We start from the raw sequence: 20,351 nt of genomic DNA on the forward strand, positions 1-20,351 counted from the left end.
CAAGGAGCAGGATACGTCCCGAGACGTAGAGGAGAAGGAAGCCCGGGTAGGTTGAGGGGGGATAACGGAGGAGAATCGCATAACGCGCCGACCACCGCCATGGAACCCTCTCATCACAACTCGGAACGCCCCCCATCCCGTCAAGGGCCCTTCCCACTCCAACTTCAAGATAACGTCTAGTCTCTCAAAGATACCGATAAGGATGTGCGTGTGTTCACAAGAATGAGTATATATTTTATGAGCATTTGCGTTTATACCAACTTTTTTTTTCTTCAGATACTCAGTTAGTTAGTTAGTTAATTTCTAGACCGGTGATACTGATACCCCGATTGGCCGATTCACTTCAAAATAAAACACATCCAGGCCAGCTTGGTCAAAAAAAAAAGAGAACACATCCAGGCCGCAGATCCAGAGGCCCAGTTGCTGCAGCTCTAGTGCGAAACTGAAACTGGAAGACGAAGCTCACATCCGCTCGGCCCGCTTCCCTCTGCCCTCTCCTCCCCCAATTGGGAGGGTAAAGCCCTTCGCTGCTTAAACCCCGACCGCACACGCCGCCGCCGCCGGCACCGGCAAGCCTCCTCCCATGTTCTGCGCCGCCGCCGCAACCACCGGAACGCGCACGGCAGCTCAGCGAGAGACGAACCCAAGATCGACACTCTCCGTGCCTAGCCCGCTACGCTCGCCCCCGCCATGAGACCCTGCCCCTTCGGATGCGCTTCCGACCACGCCTCCCCCTGCGCCTCCTCTTGCCTCATGTCCGGCGCCGTCCTCCGCTACCCTTTGCACCTCTGCCTAGGCCCATATCCTCCTATCCCTCCTCGGCGGCGGTGGCGGCAACGGATTCCGAGGAGGATGCGGTTGTTGCCAGGGACGCACTACTAGCACCTCCTCGTGCCGGCGGGGCAGGAGGCAGGTTTGGGGAGGACAAGGAAGAGATCGAGAGGAGGGCCTCGATCGCCGTGCGGATGAACCTCTGCTATGAACTGCTGCAACAGAGGAGGTGGCGGGAGATGCGGGGCGCCTTGGCGCAGATGGTCACCGAACAAGGTGAGCTCCCTATGTATTCTGTACTGTAACTACCAAGTGCTCTTGGAGATGATTGGGGAACGTGATCAATCATCCTTTCGCTGAGCTGCACTGTTCAGTGGTAGTGAGTAGTGACATTTTAGATAGAACTCATTGGTCATAAGACCTGAAATTGCATCGGTGATTTGTTTGATATGCCAAATAACTTGTGTTCATTCAGAGTCATGGTCATTATCATATAAAACAGTGTACAAACCGGTTTGGCAGTGAAAGAACAAGTGTTTAGAATTGCCTTTTTTCAGTTTTTATTTGCATGGATAAAATGGATGCTATCATCATATGCCCACATAGATTTTCTTACATTATAAATTATAATTGTTGGGTGGAACTTTGATCACGATATCATGTGTAGCAAAAGAGAACAATTAAAGCTCACAATTCTCACATTAAATTGTATTACATTCCTACTGCAGGATCTGGGTCTGCGGCGATTCTCTGTGATATATTGCGGAATGGATTCAGAGAATGCGATCCCAGTAGTATTATGTGGGATGCTCTTGCAAATAGTTATGCAAGAGCTCAGATGATTCATGATGCTCTTTACGTTCTAAGTAAAATGAACAGCCTAAACATGCAAATCTCGGTGTCCACCTACGATAGTTTATTGTATGGCCTAAGAATGACGGACATGGCATTGGAGCTTTTTGAAGAAATGGAGGCATATGGTATCTCCAAGAGTGAATATTCGCATAGCATTATCATCGATGGCCTTTGCAAGCAAGATAAAGTTGGAGAGGCTTTATCTTTCCTTCAGGAGGCAAGAAAAGGGGAAAGGTTTAAACCATTGGGAATGTCCTTCAACGTTCTGATGTCTGCATTATGTAATTGGGGGTTTATTCAGCCTGCAAAATCATTTTTATGTCTGATGCTCAAGTACGGATTAAACCCTGACAGGTATACCTATTCTACTCTTATACATGGTCTGTGTAAAATAGGTTTCTTGGATGAAGCAGTGGATCTTTTTGAGAGAGTGACCGAAGAAGGAATGAAACTTGAGACTGTCACGTACAACAGCCTTATTAATGGTTACCGCTTGCTTGGTTTGACAAGAGAAGTTCCAAAAATAATTCAGTTTATGAGATACCAAGGCATTGAACCTGACATTGTTACTTATACTATACTTATTGCTGGTCACTGTGAAAGTGGTGATGTTGAAGAAGGCATGAAGATAAGAAACGACATCCTTGACCAAGGGCTGCAGTTGAATATTGTCACATACAGTGTCCTTCTCAATGCTCTCTTCAAAAAGGGTTTGGTCCATGAGGCTGAAAACTTACTTGGTGAGATACACAGTATTGGTCTAGATATGGATATCATTGCATATTCCATCCTCATCCATGGGTACTGCAAGCTAGGAGAAATTGAAAGGGCGCTAGAAGTTTGTGATGTTATGTGCTGTTCCCAGAAGGTGGTGCCAACCTCACTGAACCATTTGTCCATTCTTGTAGGACTTTGCAAGAAAGGACTGCTAGTTGAAGCAAGATGGTATTTGGAAAATGTAGCTGTCAAATATCAGCCAGGTGATGTAGTGCTCTATAATGTAGTTATCGATGGTTATGCAAAGATTGGTGATATTAGTAATGCTGTTGGTCTGTATGATCAGATTGTTATAGCTGGTATGTTCCCAACCATTGTCACATGTAATTCTATCCTATATGGGTATTGCAAATGTGGGGATTTACAAGCAGCCGAGAGCTATTTTAGGGCTATTCAGATAAGTAGTCTGCTGCCAACAATGGTAACATACACTACCTTGATGGATGCACTCTCTGAAGCTGGAAAAGTTAACACTATGCTCAGTATTTTATATGAAATGGTGGAAAAGGGGATCAAGCCAAATGCTATAACTTATAGTGTTGTTATTAAGGGACTTTGTAAGGAGCTCAGATTCCATGATGCTATCCATTTTCTTGATAATATGCATGGAGAAGGTGTTAATGCGGACCCAGTAACTTACAATACACTTATACAAGGTTTTTGCGAAGTGCAGGACATTCAGATGGCTTTCCACATACATGATCGTATGGTGTACTGTGGTATAGTGCCGACACCTGTTACTTATAACTTTCTTATTAATGTGCTATGCTTGAAGGGGCAAGTCATTCAAGCAGAATATCTATTGGAATCCCTCAGAGAAAGGGGTATTGAGTTGAGAAAATTTGCATATACAACACTCATCAAAGCTGAGTGTGCAAAAGGAATGCCTTACGAGGCCATTTCATTATTTGGGAAGCTTCTAGATGACGGGTTTGAGACTACTGTTAAAGATTTCAGTGCTGCAATAAATCGACTTTGCAAAAGGAAATTTGCTAAAGAAGCTGTTATGTTCATCCCATTTATGTTATCTGCTGGCGTTTTCCCAGACACTCAAGTTTATTATGTGCTTGTCAGAGCTCTCCAGAAAAGGAAAGAGCTTTTCTATCTACCCCTACTGCATGCACTTGCTGTTAAAACTGGTATTTAGTACCGTGATCATGTAAGTGAGATTATCTAATTCTTTCTGTAGATAACATTCCACTGCATGACTAATTCCTATTGTATTATATTTGTTGGTTTACAGGTTTTAAGGCTCAGATGAAGGATTAGGACAACATGGACCGGATGTAACCATAGGATCAGCCTATCAGTGTAGTTGTGAAAAGCTTAAGGTTGGATATAATCTTTTACATCCAGTTGTGCCACATGGCCAGTATATTGGAGCCACGAATTTTAAGAGTCTGATTTCATAATTAACTTTTGGTTTACCCTCTTTTTGCAGTGCCCTGACTAAATACCTACGTGTAGTGATATTTTTTTAGCACAATCAGCAATAGAGAGTATATTTCAGGTATAATGTTTCTACCACCCATTATCTTGTTTCTACTGCTGAATACTTTTCATGTCTGCTTAATTTGTACTCCCTCCGTTCCTGAATATAAAATGTTCTTATTTTGTCTTAAGTCAAACTTCTTAAACATCTTAGTATGTTTTTGTATAAACTTGGTCAAACTTGAAGCTTAAGACAAAGCTAGAACATCTTATATTTAGGAACAGAGGTAGTGGTAGATATATTTTTATGGCTTGTCAAACCATTGATGCTTACCTGTAACACTTCTCATAGCATACTTGCATGTATATAGGAAAGCGCACATCTAGAGAGATCGGACTCTTTCAAGAAAAGAGAAAAGAGAAAAGAGAAAAGAGAAAAGAGAGAGAGTCAGACAAAGCAGCTGCACCTAGAAACAACTTATAAGTTTTGCTGTCCGCAGCAATCAAATATATGAAGCAACTTCTCCTTGAATGAAAAAAAAACTTTGATTACTCTTTGTTTTGTGTAAACCCTTTCAGCAGGCATGACATGCAATCATGAAGCTATATGTTCAGTACATGGTTTTTATTTTTTACGTAGAGATCTACTCCCTCCTCAAGGCCGCACCTATTTTCATGTTTTTACTGGGCAGGATTGCTTTTATTTATTGGCTTTGCATTTTATCTCTACATTGTTCTAAAGGCCATCAGTTTGTTCAACTTTTAGTTTCACACGGTAGTTCTTTTTGTGGGAGATGTAGACACGCTTAACGATTCAGGTCTTGTCATAAATGAAGCTCCATGTATCCTTGTGCGACAATCGTCATGTATACCAACAGTATATGGAGTCGCACTAAAAGAATTAGTAGGAAAGTGTGCTACATGTAATTTCATGCCTTCTCATTTTCTTAGGACTCGCTGGGCAGTCTGATCTTTGGAATATCTGCCCACTTTCAATAGACAGTGTACGAGTTATGTCGTACTTTTATGAATAAAGATTTTTCCTCTTATTCTTAGATCCATCAGCGAAGCAGATGGCATTAAGATGAGCCATCACACCACTGCCTAGGCCTACCTGGTCAGTGGCTGGAGTAACGAAACAATAAACAGATGGAGCGAATGTGCTAGTTGCAGAGAGGCCATGGAACTGAACAACTAAGTGGCACTGAGAGCTGACCCGAGGTGCGGATTTGTTAGCTGTTCCAATCTATCCTTGTGATGCTGGTACAAGTTTGTGAAATGACTTAGTCATGCTGTGGTTTGCAGGGCGGGGTGTGTGCTTCCAACATGCACACAAAGATTCCAGCACATGGTTGAGTGGAACATGAACCGTGTAACGACAATTTTGCTTTGCCATTCAATAGTCACTGTGTGAGCATGCTTACGGAAAACCAAGTTGATCCTAGGGAATCCATGAAGCATGATAGCACTTGTCGGATGGAAGTGGACAAGGCTGAAGCTAGCCTTCCCACCAAAGGTGATCTGGGCAGTGTGGCCGGCCCCCATGATCTGTAGTCAAAGTCCCAAAGATTTCTTCTACGAAGTAGCATCTCCTGAGATCTAAATGAGCAATCTTGTACATGACCAAAAGCCAAAACATGAGGGATCGGTATATGGGTGCTGGCCTATTTACTCTACCCACATTCTTGTCAATTTTTCGTCTTGATGTGCTCTAGTCGTTTTCAACCCTTTACTGAGTGAGATTCCCGTGTTTCCATCTTTATGTAGTTTGTCCAAATTGTGTACCCTTGTGCCTCTTGATGTTATACAGTTTTCTGTTGTTGATGTTGTGATCAAATCATGCTTATTGGTCAGAGACAGCAGTAGTTTGCATTAAAAGATACTCTATCCTAAATTCTTGTTGTGGTTTTAGTTCAAATTTAGGATAGGAAGGAGTACGAAATCAATTATGTTCTAAAGGCCATCAGTTTGTTCAACTTTAGGATCGGAGGGAGTACGAAATCAGTTGTGTGCATTGGTGAGCTGTAAGTGTTGTGTCATCACTTTTTTTTAGAGAACTGAAGTTTTCATAGGCTGTGAAAAGTGCTAATGCAATACGCGTTCTTTTTTTATAGGAGAACTTGCCAACTTGGGTTGTGAGTAGTACTCTCCGTGCCATGTTAAGTGATTCAAAATTTGCTCAAATTTGAATGTATCTATACACAAAAGACGTCTATGTACATGTAATATTTGTCACTTGGACGGAGGGAGTATACCAGTTTCCAGTTATACGTGAGATTGCGTCATACAAATCTTGGTCAGCATTGGTGTGAATCTTTACTGGTGTGCAAAATTATGTTATGTTTATCTTTCGAAGTTCTCAGCTCGTTTTCAAACAAAAAGAACCAAAGTATCCACGCACACAACAAAAATGTCCAGAATGGGAAAGCTCGATGTGTGCAAAGCATGGCACGGCGCCAAGCTGTCTGGGCCGATGCCCACACACGCTGGGGGACGAACTGCTAGAGGACAAGGCTCCCAAAGTTGATCATTGGAGGGGACGCTTGACCGTGGGTACAATGACATGCTAAATTCGTCCCAAATTTAGTTGGCAGTGTTCACGGACGTGAAGGATCGATAGAATCCCATTCCCCAAGTCAACTTACAGCAGTGCTGACATCCATGAACACGATGTCCAGGTTCCGAGAAGAGCCCAAGACGCAGCCTATGCGTTGCCGTACACGCATTCTATCTTCTGATCCTTCTGAATTCTGAGCATAGCAGATGCACGGTGCGAAATTCTGTCTGTCTGTGGATAGGGGCTGGAGCAGAATGACGGACCAGGTGCTGCGGCGCAGGCATGACGGTCTAGAGCTGCAAATTTTTAACTATCAAGTTATCTTTTGACTCTCATTAGTTCAACGGATTTGCTCGGGCGCAGTAGCCTGAGAAATTCGTTTTCTCAGTCGATGTCATGGACCATCGGATCATGTGTTGAGTTTTGTCACTGAAATTTCTATGAAGACAAATCTTGGCTAAATATTAAACAACCGAGGGTACACAACAAATGCTTGCGGGCTTAGTGGTTGGCATTCCTGTCCTTGTCCCCAGGTTGTGGGTTCGAGTCGACCCGACCTGAAACTTTTTATTTTCATTTTTCTTCTTTTGATTTGTTTTTTGTTTTAACTTTTGTTATTTCCGTAGACTTTCCTTTGCGTTATGTCTTTTTTCTTTCATATACATCTCTAAGTGCACACTTTGAGTTTCATTCTTTCACAAACTGTATATTTTGCCTTTATGTAAAATAGCAATACTAATTTTCACATTTGTTTTATTTTTTTGTGTCCTAATTTTGTAGAATCACGCGTAAACTTTCACCTGCAATATTTTAGACTGACACCTAAACTTTCACATGCAAATTTTTAGGATGGCACATAAACTTTCACATGCAATTTTTAGAATCACGTATAAAGTTTCATCTACAATTTTTAGAATCGCGCATAAAATTTCACCTGCAAATTTTTGAAACCGCACACAAAATTTCACCTGCAATTTTAAAGTCGCGCATAAATTTTTACCTGCAATTTTTAAAATTTGATTGTTATTTTTTTTTTGCTTTTTCCTTTCTCCGTAGCGTTGGTTGTGTTGTGCGATTGTGCTTTCGTCAGGATCGGTCATTTTTCAAAATTTCAAAATTTTAGCACCGTTTTAAATTTTGTAGCAATACACATGATAATCATATAAGTGGGGACTGGATTTATATTTCTATAATAACGGATGTTTTGTAGTGTAATTTCAAATTCACACACACAGAAACAGACATATACGCAGGCGCGCGAGCTGGCCGGACAGCCGGTCGACTGAGAAATACGATTTCTCAGCGGGCTGTGCTGTAGGCACTCCCTTAGTTCAAACAAATGAATTAAAATTCCAAACTGACACAACTTTTTGAAAAATCAGTTTATTTGTTTGAATTAAGGAGTGTCAAAGGGTATATCGAGGATCAAAAATTTGCAGCTCTATGTCAGTCCCTCCCGACCCCCGCTGGACGGGGATCATTCTGCATTCATCAGTGTGCAAGGGAATTTAGGGCGGCATCCACGACGAGCTAGCAGACCTGATCGAGCCCTTGATTCCTCGGGACGGTGCCGGCTAAACGCCTAAAAACCCACGTACGTTCCGGGTGCCAGTGGCCGGCCAGGCAAGCAGGCAGGATCATCACGCACGACGAAGTATCGTCCCAACTGACGAACCAACCTATCATCTGCTGCTGCGTTCGTGGAGAGTGAATCGGACCGCGCAGCGAGAGGCCATCCGGGCGTCCGTTCCGTCGATCGAGTAGTGAAGTGAGAGGGATGAGGCCACCGGTCCTGTCTGGAATGATGCGGCGAGAGGGCAAAGCGGGCGGGGCAGGCAACCTGGCTGGCGTAGCTTTCTGTCTCGCCGCTGCCGGGGCCTGGGAACCCCGTCGCTGTCCCACCGGTTGCCGCTGTTCCCGGCCGCCAAGCGTAGGTGCAGCGCCTGGACACCTTCCTTGTCTGCTATGTCTCCTCCCACTTGGCCCCTCGTCTGCTCTTCTCTGCGCTCGAGTGTTACACGATCCAGACAGTTCTGCTGTTCCGAAATTATCTAGAATCGACGGGTCATTAGCGAGCTTCATCGGAAGCACGGCATTTCTTTCCTATCGGAGTTTTCCGTTTAGGCGTAAACAGCAACGACGGACCGCGACTGGAACGGGGACTCCTGGCTGGCATGGCATGAGTGGGATTCGAGGAAAGGAATTCGCGGTTGGTGAAACCGTGAAAGGTTTCACAGCGGACGCCTCCCTCCCACACGCTAATGGACCCTGACAATGGCACACTAAGCTCGACCGTTCTCGGATAATTTTAGGTGCGTTGCGTGCTCGGAATGGGGGAGAGACCATTCAAGCCAACGTGGCGACTACAACGGCTCGTCCCAGGCGTGGATCGAGGTCAGACCGGCCAGCACTCGGCGGCCTCGGTGGAACGAGGCTCCATCTTCTCCACGGCGATGGGTTTGCTGGCCACCCCACCAGCTAAACACGAGGACAGCGCCACGTCGCTGTTCGGCTCCATCACACGACGAGGCCAAGATCCACACGGAAACAGAACGTGCTTCTTTCGCTTTCGTGGTTCGTCTCTCCGTGAATGCACTGACCCTGCAGAAATCGGATAAACATTCCACCGGCGCACGTAACGAGTCGTGTCTTATTCCTACGTGTGCTTCACGTGATGGAAAATAAGTTTACACATTGACACGGTAAATGTTTGTGATATGTTTGACTCTTTTATACTTCCTCCGTCTCGTATCAAGTGACTCAAATTTATCCAAATATAAATATATCTATACCCAAAGCGCGTCTAGATACATGTAATATAGACGAATCAACCTTAGAGGAATAGAGGTTGTGGGGGCAGCTACCCCACTTCATTTTCATTCTCTTCATACCAAGCCTATGGTACATAGAGGCTGCCCCCACTCTCAAATGCCTAACTGGTTCATGAATACATCTTTGTCCGCTCTCCATTTTTATCCTGGATCCGCCCCTGACATGTAACATTAGTCACTTAACTAGTACCGTGGCCCTCGCAAATGCGAGGGATGATCTTTAGTGTCCTGATATGTATTTGGTTTATCATAAATGTGTCCCACACAATTGCACAGGAAACATCTTCATGCATTTTTACTTTCCAACTTCTAGTATGCAAAACAATCATAACTATAAATTACAAAGACATTAAAACTGTCGTGATAATTTGTGCATGTGTGTATCATTTGTATGTGATACTATATCAGTATAATAAATTATAACTTAGATCATAGTAGGTAGATGGAACGTTTATAAGAGAGACGACATGTGTGTTTGATGTTACTTAGAGTAATAAACTCAGATGAAGTTCGGATCATGAGCACGATTGGTCGGTGGGAAGGCAAGATCAATCAACCCCCAATATCCTTATAAAAGTAAAATTACCAATCTTACTACACCAATAAGTTCGAAAGCATGTTATTGTATCTAGTATGCGGTTTTAGATAGTAATTCACAACTAAAGTTTGGAAACTTCAGATCACCGGCCAGTTGTTGATCTCTACCTGAGACGGTTGACCATATATATGTGATATGTATCAGTTTGTACACAAAATTAAAATTTACATGACGGTGTCATGTTTGCGCCAAGTTATATTAGCAGGTAGACTTTGACAATAATAAACATAATGCGATTATGATTTTTATTTACGTGACTGTTCTATCAATACCTAGGTTAAAGTTTAAATCGCGAGCTAATCTTTTTATTTTCTTTGTAGCAGTATCTGGTTAGTAAATGTTTGGTTCGCTAGCCAATTAGTAGCTCATCCGTGATGTTAATTAGTAATCATAGTTAAAATTTGGGGCATTTCAATCGAAGGAGAGTATGTTGCACCTTAAAAAATATTGATGTTGGTAGCGTATTGGGTCTAGGTGAGCGTTAAGCCAGTTTGATGTTAAATGCTAGACGTCCACCATAACACTAACCCTAGCATATTGGGCTTAGGTAGTGAAGGGGCGCGTAGAGATAAACAAAAAACTTTTCCTACGCGAACTCCCAAGATCTAGCCGAGGTAGAAGGCCACGAGGATTACCACTAGACGCGCAGTTGCGGATTATTGATGCGGCGCCTTGATGCAGTGCAGTCCCTCGATCCGATCCAGCCGATCCAATCCCGCGATCGTCGAAGTGTGAACGTACAGCACCTCTGCCGGTATCCACACGTGCGAGGAGGAGCTCCGGCAGCGGACTGCTAGGTCCGGTGCGACGGTTGAACTGAATCGGGCTAGGGTTCTCAACGCATGAGAGTGGAAAAACCGTGCCCCTTAGGCATCCCACGCCCCTGCTTATATATCGAGTGGAAGTGGGCTCCAAGCCTTGTGGCCCATCCACCCTGCGAGTCCAACTCGCATTGTCAGCCCAATTCCAGCTCGGGTCCAACCCGACCAAATACTTGCTCCCGCTCTTAAGTGTGTGACCCCACAGGCTCATGGCGACTTGGACACGATTGGAGTCCGACTCACAATCGATCAATCGGTAGCGGCTCCTAGCAGAACGTGCCGACTCCCAAGTACCATCGAGTCATGACGACGTACCTTCCAATGTGACATACGTCTTAGTCCCTTTTGCCTCACGATATACCTTGTCGAACTATAGGCAATTAATCGTCATCCCTTTAATAGTTCAACTCTCTTCTCGATCTGTGATATAGGATTCATCCGACTAACTCTTAGTCGATCGACCCGGTTAACAGTTAACCAAGTCGCGCATGGCCATGCTTCCCGAATCATATCACTCGAGAGGGCCCAGAGAATATCTCTCCAGTCGGAGGGGCAAAATCCCATCTTGGTTATCCACATCACACAGCTTGATTCTCAGTCAACCCGAACTCTGCCTTTATAACTGCCCTGTTACGGAACAACGTTTGACAGAACCTAAGTTGGTGATCCACAACTCGGATTGTGCGATAACCTCAGGTCTAAGGATTACATTGATTGAGACATGCAAATGACGACCTACTCGTTGCATCTCAATATGGGTCAGTCCGACTCGCTAAACTCTTTAGCCGAGTCCGTGTAAGCTGGAATGACATCACCATGCCCATGACAAGTGGAACCGAGTCATCAGCCAACTTTCACATTAGTCTAGGTTATGTGTCCAGCACAACCTCAATGACTAAGGACAATTTAGTATGAACAACATGAATACATAGTTCCACAATCAAATCACATATTCAATGATACATATCAGATGTTCAAACAAGGACAACTTAATAATATTTATGAATACATTGGGAATTACATCATACATGATTGCCTCTAGGGCATATTCCCAACAGGTAGGCCCTAAACCAATTTGATGTTTGATGATAGTCCAACTAACATATTCCGTCATTAAATCTTTATTGTTAAATATAAGAACCGATGGTCAAAATAATTTAGATGATGTGGCTTAATGTCGTGCTTCTCCGATATCTCTCATTGTACATTATATAATATAGATTTGGTCAAATTTTAAGAAGTTTATTTAGAATAAAAATAAAAAATCTTATATTTAACAACACAGGAGTAAATCTCTAATCTGTTTGAAAAGGCAAACTTCGAGCAAGTCTCCTTATATTAAAATCACTAATCTCTTCTTTATCAAGCACCGTCTTTTTCTTAAGTTGGAATCAATATTATTGGCCCCGCCAAAAAATGCATTGGCTACAATGGTAGGTGCAGCTAATTAGCAAACTATATGCATTAAATGTATGCAGAAATCATGCAAAGGTTATACAGTACAAATTCTATTCTCCGTGTGTTAACTACCTACGACCTAGCGTCTATAAGATTGCTGCCAGAATCAATCAGATTTAATAGAGTGAGTTGATGAGATTAATTAGCGAGAGGGAATGAGCATGGGGCAAGACTTTATTGGAGCTGGGTTGGAGCGCATGCAACGTCATGACATGAAGAATCAGACCATGTTTTTTTTTGGACGGTGTGGAGAATCGAACTTGGTACCACCGTAATGTTGCTTTGGTTGTTTAAGCGTGGAGGGCCTCCTATTTAATCTAGACCGTTATAACTGGAGGGCCCACACTAATCAACGTTCAGATGTTTTGTTTTTCTTTTAGATTTTCTAGCGTCTCTGTCTTTTTTGTGGTTGCTCCGTCATGTACTTTTAATATATAATAGATATGAGACAGAGGGAGTAAATTGCCTCTGAACACTTATGGAGATCCCTGCACCTGCAGCAGCGTCTCTTGCGGAGGGATCTCCAAAGAATTGATGAGCTTGGTCAATTGGCTAAGAACTTGCACTCTTGTTTTGGCGTTTGTCAGCCGACCTGTATTTCTAAGATAATGTAGTTTGATTGTGATGACATTATAATTGAGAAGTTTGACTAATTTGCTTCCACCTCTCAAGTAGTTGGACCACATGTGTATATACATGTATAATTGACAAACATCATATCTACTATTTAGGGCATAATGGTTGTTTTTTAGTTAACATGTTTTAGGGGCGTCGCAAAATTTGTGGACGGGAGCCATTAGGTAAACTAATAGCTGTTGTTGACAAATGGTGTTGGTGGCCGGGGATGTCATTTTCCATACACATCAGACTTAATCGTGTCTCAAAAGCGAGTTAGATTTTTGTAGTGCATGCCATGCGCCTTTCAAAGTCAAATCATTTTAGGGTGATCATATCCTGTTATCTGCTTCCACTTTGTACTTCAAGGTATATCTGGAACAGCTGTTTATGCTATAATCCCACCGTAACAGCTCAAGCGAACTGTCGGTACATCCTCGCAGGAATAAATAATAATCATCCGGAAGAAAGTAAGACAAAAGGAGAGGGAGGGGGGGGAGGTTGACAGAGAGATCTGAAGAAAGAAAAAGGGAGCTAGATGCTTGGAAACTCTTGGATCCTATACGCACAGTAAGATTTCGCAAATATAAATAGTGCCGAGCACGCAAGGGGCCAAATCATTCCAATCCGGTGTAGATGTTGGAACTGGAAGGCAGTCGAGTCCATTCCTCGGTCGGTGCAGTGCGGTCTTAAGCCATTAAAAATCATTGTACGTGCCTAGCGAAGCGACCGTGTGCGGTAGGAAGCACACAGCAACAAAAAACGAACCGTGATGTGGGTAACAAAAATACACATTTAAAGTAATGAAAAATTGGTTACCAAACACGAAAATAGTTAAAAACGGACGAAAAAAAATTATGAGAATCTGCTCCAATGCCAAACGCAGACTTAACCGAATGCGCCTGTGCTTTTGTGAAATCACAAATGTAGCGCCGTACGCGTAAAAATTTCTAGTAAAGGATGCACGCAAACTCACATGTAAGTAGTACGGAGTACGTTCCTTGAGCAAGTGGGGCCGGCTTGCATCTATAAAAGAATTTTGTTTGTTTTAAGAGAAAGGAATGAGCATGCCATGCCAGATGAATGCCGAGGATCACGCATACAGATGCCCATGAGCTCCTGCTGGATGTCGGGGGCAGTGATCAGGTGTGGGGGAGGAACCAGGGGCGCATGGGCGCATCATGGCCCGGCACTGTCGCAAGTGCCCATGCACACGCGAGATGAGATGAGCTAGCAGTAGCTAGCCGGCCGATGGCATGGCATCGGCATAGAGGCGTTGGGGCGTGGGCAGCCGCGCGGGCTAGGCGCGCATGCTTGGTCTGGCCATGGGGAGGGGCTATAGATGCCACACCGGCCGGACCGGAGTGGAGTGTACACGCCTGGCGTGTGAGTGGGTGACCTCGCGGCATTACCGAAAAGGCGCCTGTCTCCTACCCCCTGGGCACCAGGGGGGCAGCAGGATGACCCGCTGCGTATTGTAAGACTTGGCCAATTCCGTAGCAAGCCAACGCATCGTGCATCATCGTCTCGTCTTCTTCTTCTTCGTCTTCCTCATTTGGCTAGCTATAGGACCATGGATCTCGATGGGTAGTAGGCACGATGTCGATCGTCTCTCGCTGGGTGGATGGATCGGATCGATAGATGCATGGGCCATGGATGGATGGCCTCTCTTCCTCGATCATTGGAGGGTCGACGTTTTGTTGGAAAATTAAACAATTTCGAGAATAACAATTTAATGAATAATTTCAGAATATAGATCATGACGTCATGACGACGGTAGCAGCTAACAGATGCATCTCGAAAATACGAGAAGTATTAAACAGCCCAACGAACAGCAATTTGAACTCGCAGATCATAACTAAACAACAGATCGAATCATAATGTACGTACTGTTGCGGTGAAGAGAAAGCCGTTGATGTTACGTTCGCTTGACCAAATTGTTGACGAAGAAAATGGCGGCGCGTCGCGCACCCGCCGGATCGAGAAGACAAACGACCCGTGGTTGTAGTGAAGCGAGTGGTCGCGCGGAGCGCTTCCCAAAAACCTTATTCGTCCTCTCCCGTACAGGATCGCAAAGGCAAAAGGTTCCGGAGACCTACTCTCCCGATCGTTGGTGCACGCCGGCACTCGGGATGGAATAGACTACAACAACGGCGCAAAAGCGAGAGACAGGCCAAACCCTAGCACGGTTGAGTTGCGTACCGATCGGAGGGATGGGCGGCTGAATATATAGTCACGCAGGTATAGGTCGTTTCGGTTTAGGAAACCTGAACCGACTCCACAAAATCTGCACGCGTCCGTAACAGATTCCAAAAATATCTCGCGCCCGTGACAAAAAGATAAGAGGCCCGGCCCGGCACAGCTCGAACTCGATCCACGAAACGCAGCGCGCGCGCGTCGTGGCGAGGCGAGCGGAGGAGGAGGAGGAGGAGTGCGCGTGGGAATTTCCTTTGCTCACTTGCTCAATAGGTGAGAAACAACATCTCTTACATGTTGGTCTTATTCACTCTAAATTAGCGAGGTGGGACTATTCTCTTCCCACTCCCCTCATCTCACTTCATGAATGGGCCTTTGAGATTTTTCAGAATTTATTAAAATTGGGCTTGGACGGATCAGGCCCACAACACAAATTCTAACAATCCCCCACCAGATCTCAAATACCCATTTAGAGATTTACCTGTTCTCGCTACTTGTTTATATACTAGTGTTTCAGCAGAGATTGTTAAGTTGAACTTCTGTCTAGAACTTTTAAGTTACATCCATCTACACTCACAATGGACTAAGCCTTGAATTGCAAGCTGGTGTGAAATAGATTTCACTCAAAGTCAACCAGTACTGGGCTATCAGTAGTCTACCCCGCGGGTGGAGCATATGTGTCATACTCCGTGGTCTCTTCATGAGTTACTAGAGATCACCCAAATCTCATAGACTGCGACGTTAGACAGTCGGACTCATATATGTGTGTTCTTTCAAGAATACTCTGTAGGACAACATCTTTCGCTACTCATAGCCGCAATGAACACATTAAGGCATGTCGCCAACCTGCCTTACAGCAATTTGAGAGTCGCACATCTTCACATAGAAAAGGTTATAACATACTCTCCTCTGTTATACCGACAGCTTCGTTCTTCCCAGATCCTACTTCACAGGATCTCCGATCACATAGGTTGGCTTACTACTATGGCACAACATTCATGGGTCTCAACCACATCTCCCTCGATGCACTCTCTATCACATTACGTGATAGTGGTAAAGGGATCTGCCAGGTTTTTCTCTGTTTGAATATATGTAACAGTTAACACTCCGGAGTTTTTCAATTTCCTGACAGACTGCACACGTCTCCTCGCGTGTTTTGATGACTTCACGTTATCCTTTGAACTGTTTACTTTAGTAATAACCGTTTGATTATCACAGTTCATCAGAATAGCCGCCACTGGTTTTTCAACAACCGGCAAGTCCATCAAAAGATCTCTCAGCCACTCTGTCTCAAAGGTGGCTGTATCTAAAGCAACAAGCTCTGCTTCCATAGTTGACCTCATCAATATGGTCTGTTTGCAAGATCTCCATGAAACTACACCACCACCAAGTATGAAGGCATACCCGGTTGTAGCGTAGAGATCATCTGCTTCAGAGATCCAGTTCGAATCACAATATCCCTCAAGCACAGTCGGATGCATAAATAATGTATTCCATAACTCATCGTACCTTTTAGATAGCGCAATATCCTTTCTAGTGCACGCCAATGATCTATATCCGGATTTGACGTGAACCTACTCAATTTGCGTACAGTAAAAGAGATGTCAGGCCTCGTAGCGCTAGCTAAGTACAAAAGGGAACCGATTGTTTGAAAGTATCTCAATTGATCTTTCCCTTCTCCATTGTTCTTTCTGAGTAAGGTGTTGGTGAAGGTTTGCTATCAGTAAAACCGAAGCGACTCAAGACCTTCTCAACATAGTTGGATTGCAACAAAATAATTTCACTCTCATCCTTAATCAGCTTAATGTTAAGAATAACATCAGCCTCTCTCAGCTCTTTCATATCAAAGCAATTTGATAGAAACGACTTGACCTCATTTATCACTTTTATGTTTGTACCAAAAGTCAGAATATCATTCACGTACAAACACAAAATAACACCTTCGCCCTCACCATGGCGATAGTACACACATCTATCAGCCTCATTAATGACAAAGCCTGCAGAAGTTAAAGTTATGTCAAACTTCTCGTGCCATTGCTTAGGTGCTTGTTTTAGTCCATACAAAATTTTTAGTAACTTGCACACCTTTTTCTCTTCACCCTTTACCACAAATCCATCTGGTTGTTCCATGTAAATTTCCTCTTCCAACTCTCCGTTAAGGAAAGCTGTCTTTACGTACATTTGATGAACGACAAGACCATAGCAGGCAGCCAAGGATAGTAGTACTCGAATGGTAGTAAGTCTAGCAACGAGTGAATAGGTGTCGAAGTAATCTTCGCCTTCTTTCTGAGTGTAGCCTTTCGCCACAAGCCGTGCCTTATACTTTTCAATAGTACCGTCAGGCCTTAGCTTCTTCTTGAACACCCACTTACAGCCTACTAGCTTACAACCGTGGGGTCGTTCAGATAGCTCCCAAATCCCATTAGAAACAATGGAGTTCATCTCACTCTGGACAGCTTCTTTCAGTCATCTGCATCCGGAGATGCATATGCCTCTGCAATGGTTTTGGGAGTATCCTCCACAAGGTACACAAAGAAGTCATCACCGAAAGGGATTTTGTAATCTTTCGTCTCTTACTCCTGGAAGGAGCTTCATTATCATCCTTCTCAACATCATCCTCAAGATGTTCAGATTCATTATCAGATGTATTAGATTCATGTATGCTAAACTCAGGTAATATTTCAGAGGAAATTCTAGCAATGCTATGCATATCTTTCATAGGAAAAATATTCTCAAAAAATGTTGCATCACGGAATTCCATTGTAGTATCAACATGCATATCAGGTAACTCGGATTTAACTACCAAGAATCTATAGCCCACGCTCCGCTGAGCATAGCATAGAAAGATACAATCCACTGTTTTCGGTCCGAGCATGCATTTCTTGGGAATTAGAACGTTGACCTTAGCCAAACATTCCCAAGTGCGCAAGTAAGGAAGTCTTCTCTTTATTTCTGTTTGAAACTTTATTTAGGACATGACATGAAGTCAGTAGCACCTCCCCCCACCATGCCTTAGATAAACCGGCAGTGGCTAACATGGAATTCACCAAGTCAGTCAGCGTGCGGTTTTTCCTCTCGGCGACCCCGTTTGATTGGGAGGAATTGGGAGGCGTCCTCTCATGAATAATACCATGTTCCGCACAAAACTCATCAAATACATTGGAGAAATACTCGCCATCACGATCCGACCTAAAACGTTTGATCTTTCTCTCCAATTGATTTTCAACTTAAGCCTTATAGATTTTAAAGTAGTCTAAAACCTCATCTTTAGTTCGCAAGAAATAAACACAGCAGAATCTAGTAGCATGATCAATTAACGACATGAAATATCTCTTTTCACTTTTTGTCAACACACCATTCATCTCACAAAGGTCAGAATGTATGAGTTCTAGAGGTGCCAGATTTCTCTCATCGGCTGCCGTGTGGGGTTTTTGGATTGTTGGAAAATTAAGAAATTTCGAGAATAACAATTCAATGAATAATTCCAGAATATAGATCATGACGACAGTAGCAACTAGCAGATGCATCTCGAAAATACTAGAAATATTAAACAGCCCAACGAACAGCAATTTGAACTCGCAGATCATAACTAAACAACAGATCGAATCACAATGTATGTACTGTTGCGGTGGAGAGGACGCCGTTGCTGTTACGTTCGCTTGACGAAGTTGTTCACGAAGAAGACGGTGACGCGTCGCGCACCCGCCGGATCGAGAAGGCAGACGACCCATGGTTGCAGTGAAGCGAGCGGTCGCGCGGAGCGCTTCCCAAAAACCTTATTCGCGCTCTCCCGTACAGGATCGCAAAGGCGAAAGGTTCCGGAGACCTGCTCTCCCGATCGCTGGTGCACGCCGGTGCTCGGGATGGAGTAGACTACAAGGACGGCGTAAAAGCGAGAGACAGGCGAAACCCTAGCACGGTTGAGTTGCGTACCGATCGGAGGGACGGGCGGCTGAATATATAGTCACGCAGGTATAGGTCGGTTCGGTAAAAAGATAAGATGAACTGCACCGGCTCAAGCTCGAAATCGATCCACGAAACGTGGCGCGCGCGTCGTGACGAGACGAGGCGAGCGGAGGAGGAAGAGCGCGCGTGGAGTTTTGCCTTACTCACTTGCTCAATAGGTGAAAAACAACATCTCTTATATGTTGGTCTCACTCACTATAAACTAGTAAGACGGTACTATTCTCTTCCTATTGCCCTCGTCCCACTTCATGAACGGACATTTAAGATTTTTCAGAATTTATTAAAATTTGGCTTGCATTTATCAGCCCACGGCACAAATTTTAACACCTTTTCTCCCCTCCTGCCATCTCATTCTTCTTTCTCCATGTTCGATCGACCGGATCATTATCTCTCATTCACTTTCCCAGATGGCTGTCGCTGGGAGCCATCGATGGCGTAATAAGTACACGGAGCGGTTAAAAAAGAAACAAGAGAGAATTTTAAGTTATCTCGCTCTGTATGCTGGAGTTTTGGAACCTTGCGGCATGCATTCGGCTCTGGCAGAGGCGTATAACTTCTTGCTTACGGATGGACGAGAGATCGGTCAGTGAGTGGTTGCTCCGTAGGCACGCTGTGCCATAGGTCATAGGTTGTGGGCGTTAGGAGCCGGTCAAATATGTCAGTCAATTAATCCTGCTGTCAGAATGACAGAATGTGTGTCGCAAATTCATGCGCTAGCGAGGTGATCGAGCTCATTGTTAGCACGGGAAACCGTGAGGGAAAGTTTTGCTTTCCGCGGGTACATTGGTGTGTTGTTAATAATTTTATTATTTTGGAACTCGTTGCATTGTTAACGTAAAAGGCGACCCTGATCGATGCGTTTGTCTGGTGCAACAGTAGTGACCAGTGAGAGGTGATGAGTGATCATGTCGTCCTCTGTTAAATTATTGGATTAGGACCGGGTCCGGCCAGGAAATTGGGAGCGACCTCGTGCGTGATCTCGCCTGTGTGTGTGCATGGTTAAAGCTTGGTGAAATCGTGGCTCGATCGCTAGCTTTTTCCGGTATAAAGGATATCAGATATCCCACGCATCTCGGTTTATTTAATATATTAACCGGTAGGAAGAGGAGGAGTTCTTTTTGGCTGGCTGGAGGTAGAAAGATGAGATCAGATCCTGCAGCGACCATAAGAGGCAAGAAAAGTGGCCGAGGTTGTTGCCGATCTTTCGTCCCGCTTAATTTCCTGATGATTCATACCGGTGAGCGAGCTGGGGGCCACGGGATTTTTGCCAACCCCCATCTGTTGTACGTAGTACTCCTACTTAACACGCGTGTGTGGTTTAATTATGCCCCAGGAAATGGGATGAGGGAAACGAAATCGCGCTTCGTTACCGCCCGCGGGAGCCGGCCGGGAAGGCATGCAATGGCGGCGTCGACATTGCGCCAAGCGAGAGCACGGCACGTCTCTGTCGCCCGGGGCGCTTGGTGAGACCTGAG

General features: G+C 44.3%; 1 protein-coding gene across 2 annotated transcripts; it reads left to right on the forward strand.

Annotated features, from left to right (window-relative positions):
- Positions 1 to 476: 476 nt before the first annotated feature.
- On the forward strand, positions 477 to 5,687 carry LOC100842666 (putative pentatricopeptide repeat-containing protein At1g13630). 2 transcript variants are annotated; one of them, XM_010236525.3, is made up of 7 exons: positions 477 to 1,047; positions 1,500 to 2,366; positions 2,535 to 3,562; positions 3,647 to 3,734; positions 3,845 to 3,913; positions 4,891 to 5,055; positions 5,140 to 5,687. In XM_010236525.3, the coding sequence occupies exons 1-3, from the start codon at positions 711 to 713 to the stop codon at positions 3,548 to 3,550; spliced, it is 2,220 nt and encodes a 739-aa protein (XP_010234827.1). In that variant the 5' UTR covers positions 477 to 710; the 3' UTR covers positions 3,551 to 3,562; positions 3,647 to 3,734; positions 3,845 to 3,913; positions 4,891 to 5,055; positions 5,140 to 5,687. The 2 variants fall into 2 exon arrangements, with proteins under 2 accessions (XP_010234827.1, XP_003574066.1); XM_003574018.4 differs by having other exon boundaries at positions 478 to 1,047; positions 1,500 to 3,562.
- The last annotated feature ends 14,664 nt before the right edge of the window (positions 5,688 to 20,351 follow it).

Source organism: Brachypodium distachyon, chromosome 3 (genome assembly GCF_000005505.3).
Source record: "Brachypodium distachyon strain Bd21 chromosome 3, Brachypodium_distachyon_v3.0, whole genome shotgun sequence".
NCBI classification, from domain to species: Eukaryota; Viridiplantae; Streptophyta; class Magnoliopsida; order Poales; family Poaceae; genus Brachypodium; species Brachypodium distachyon.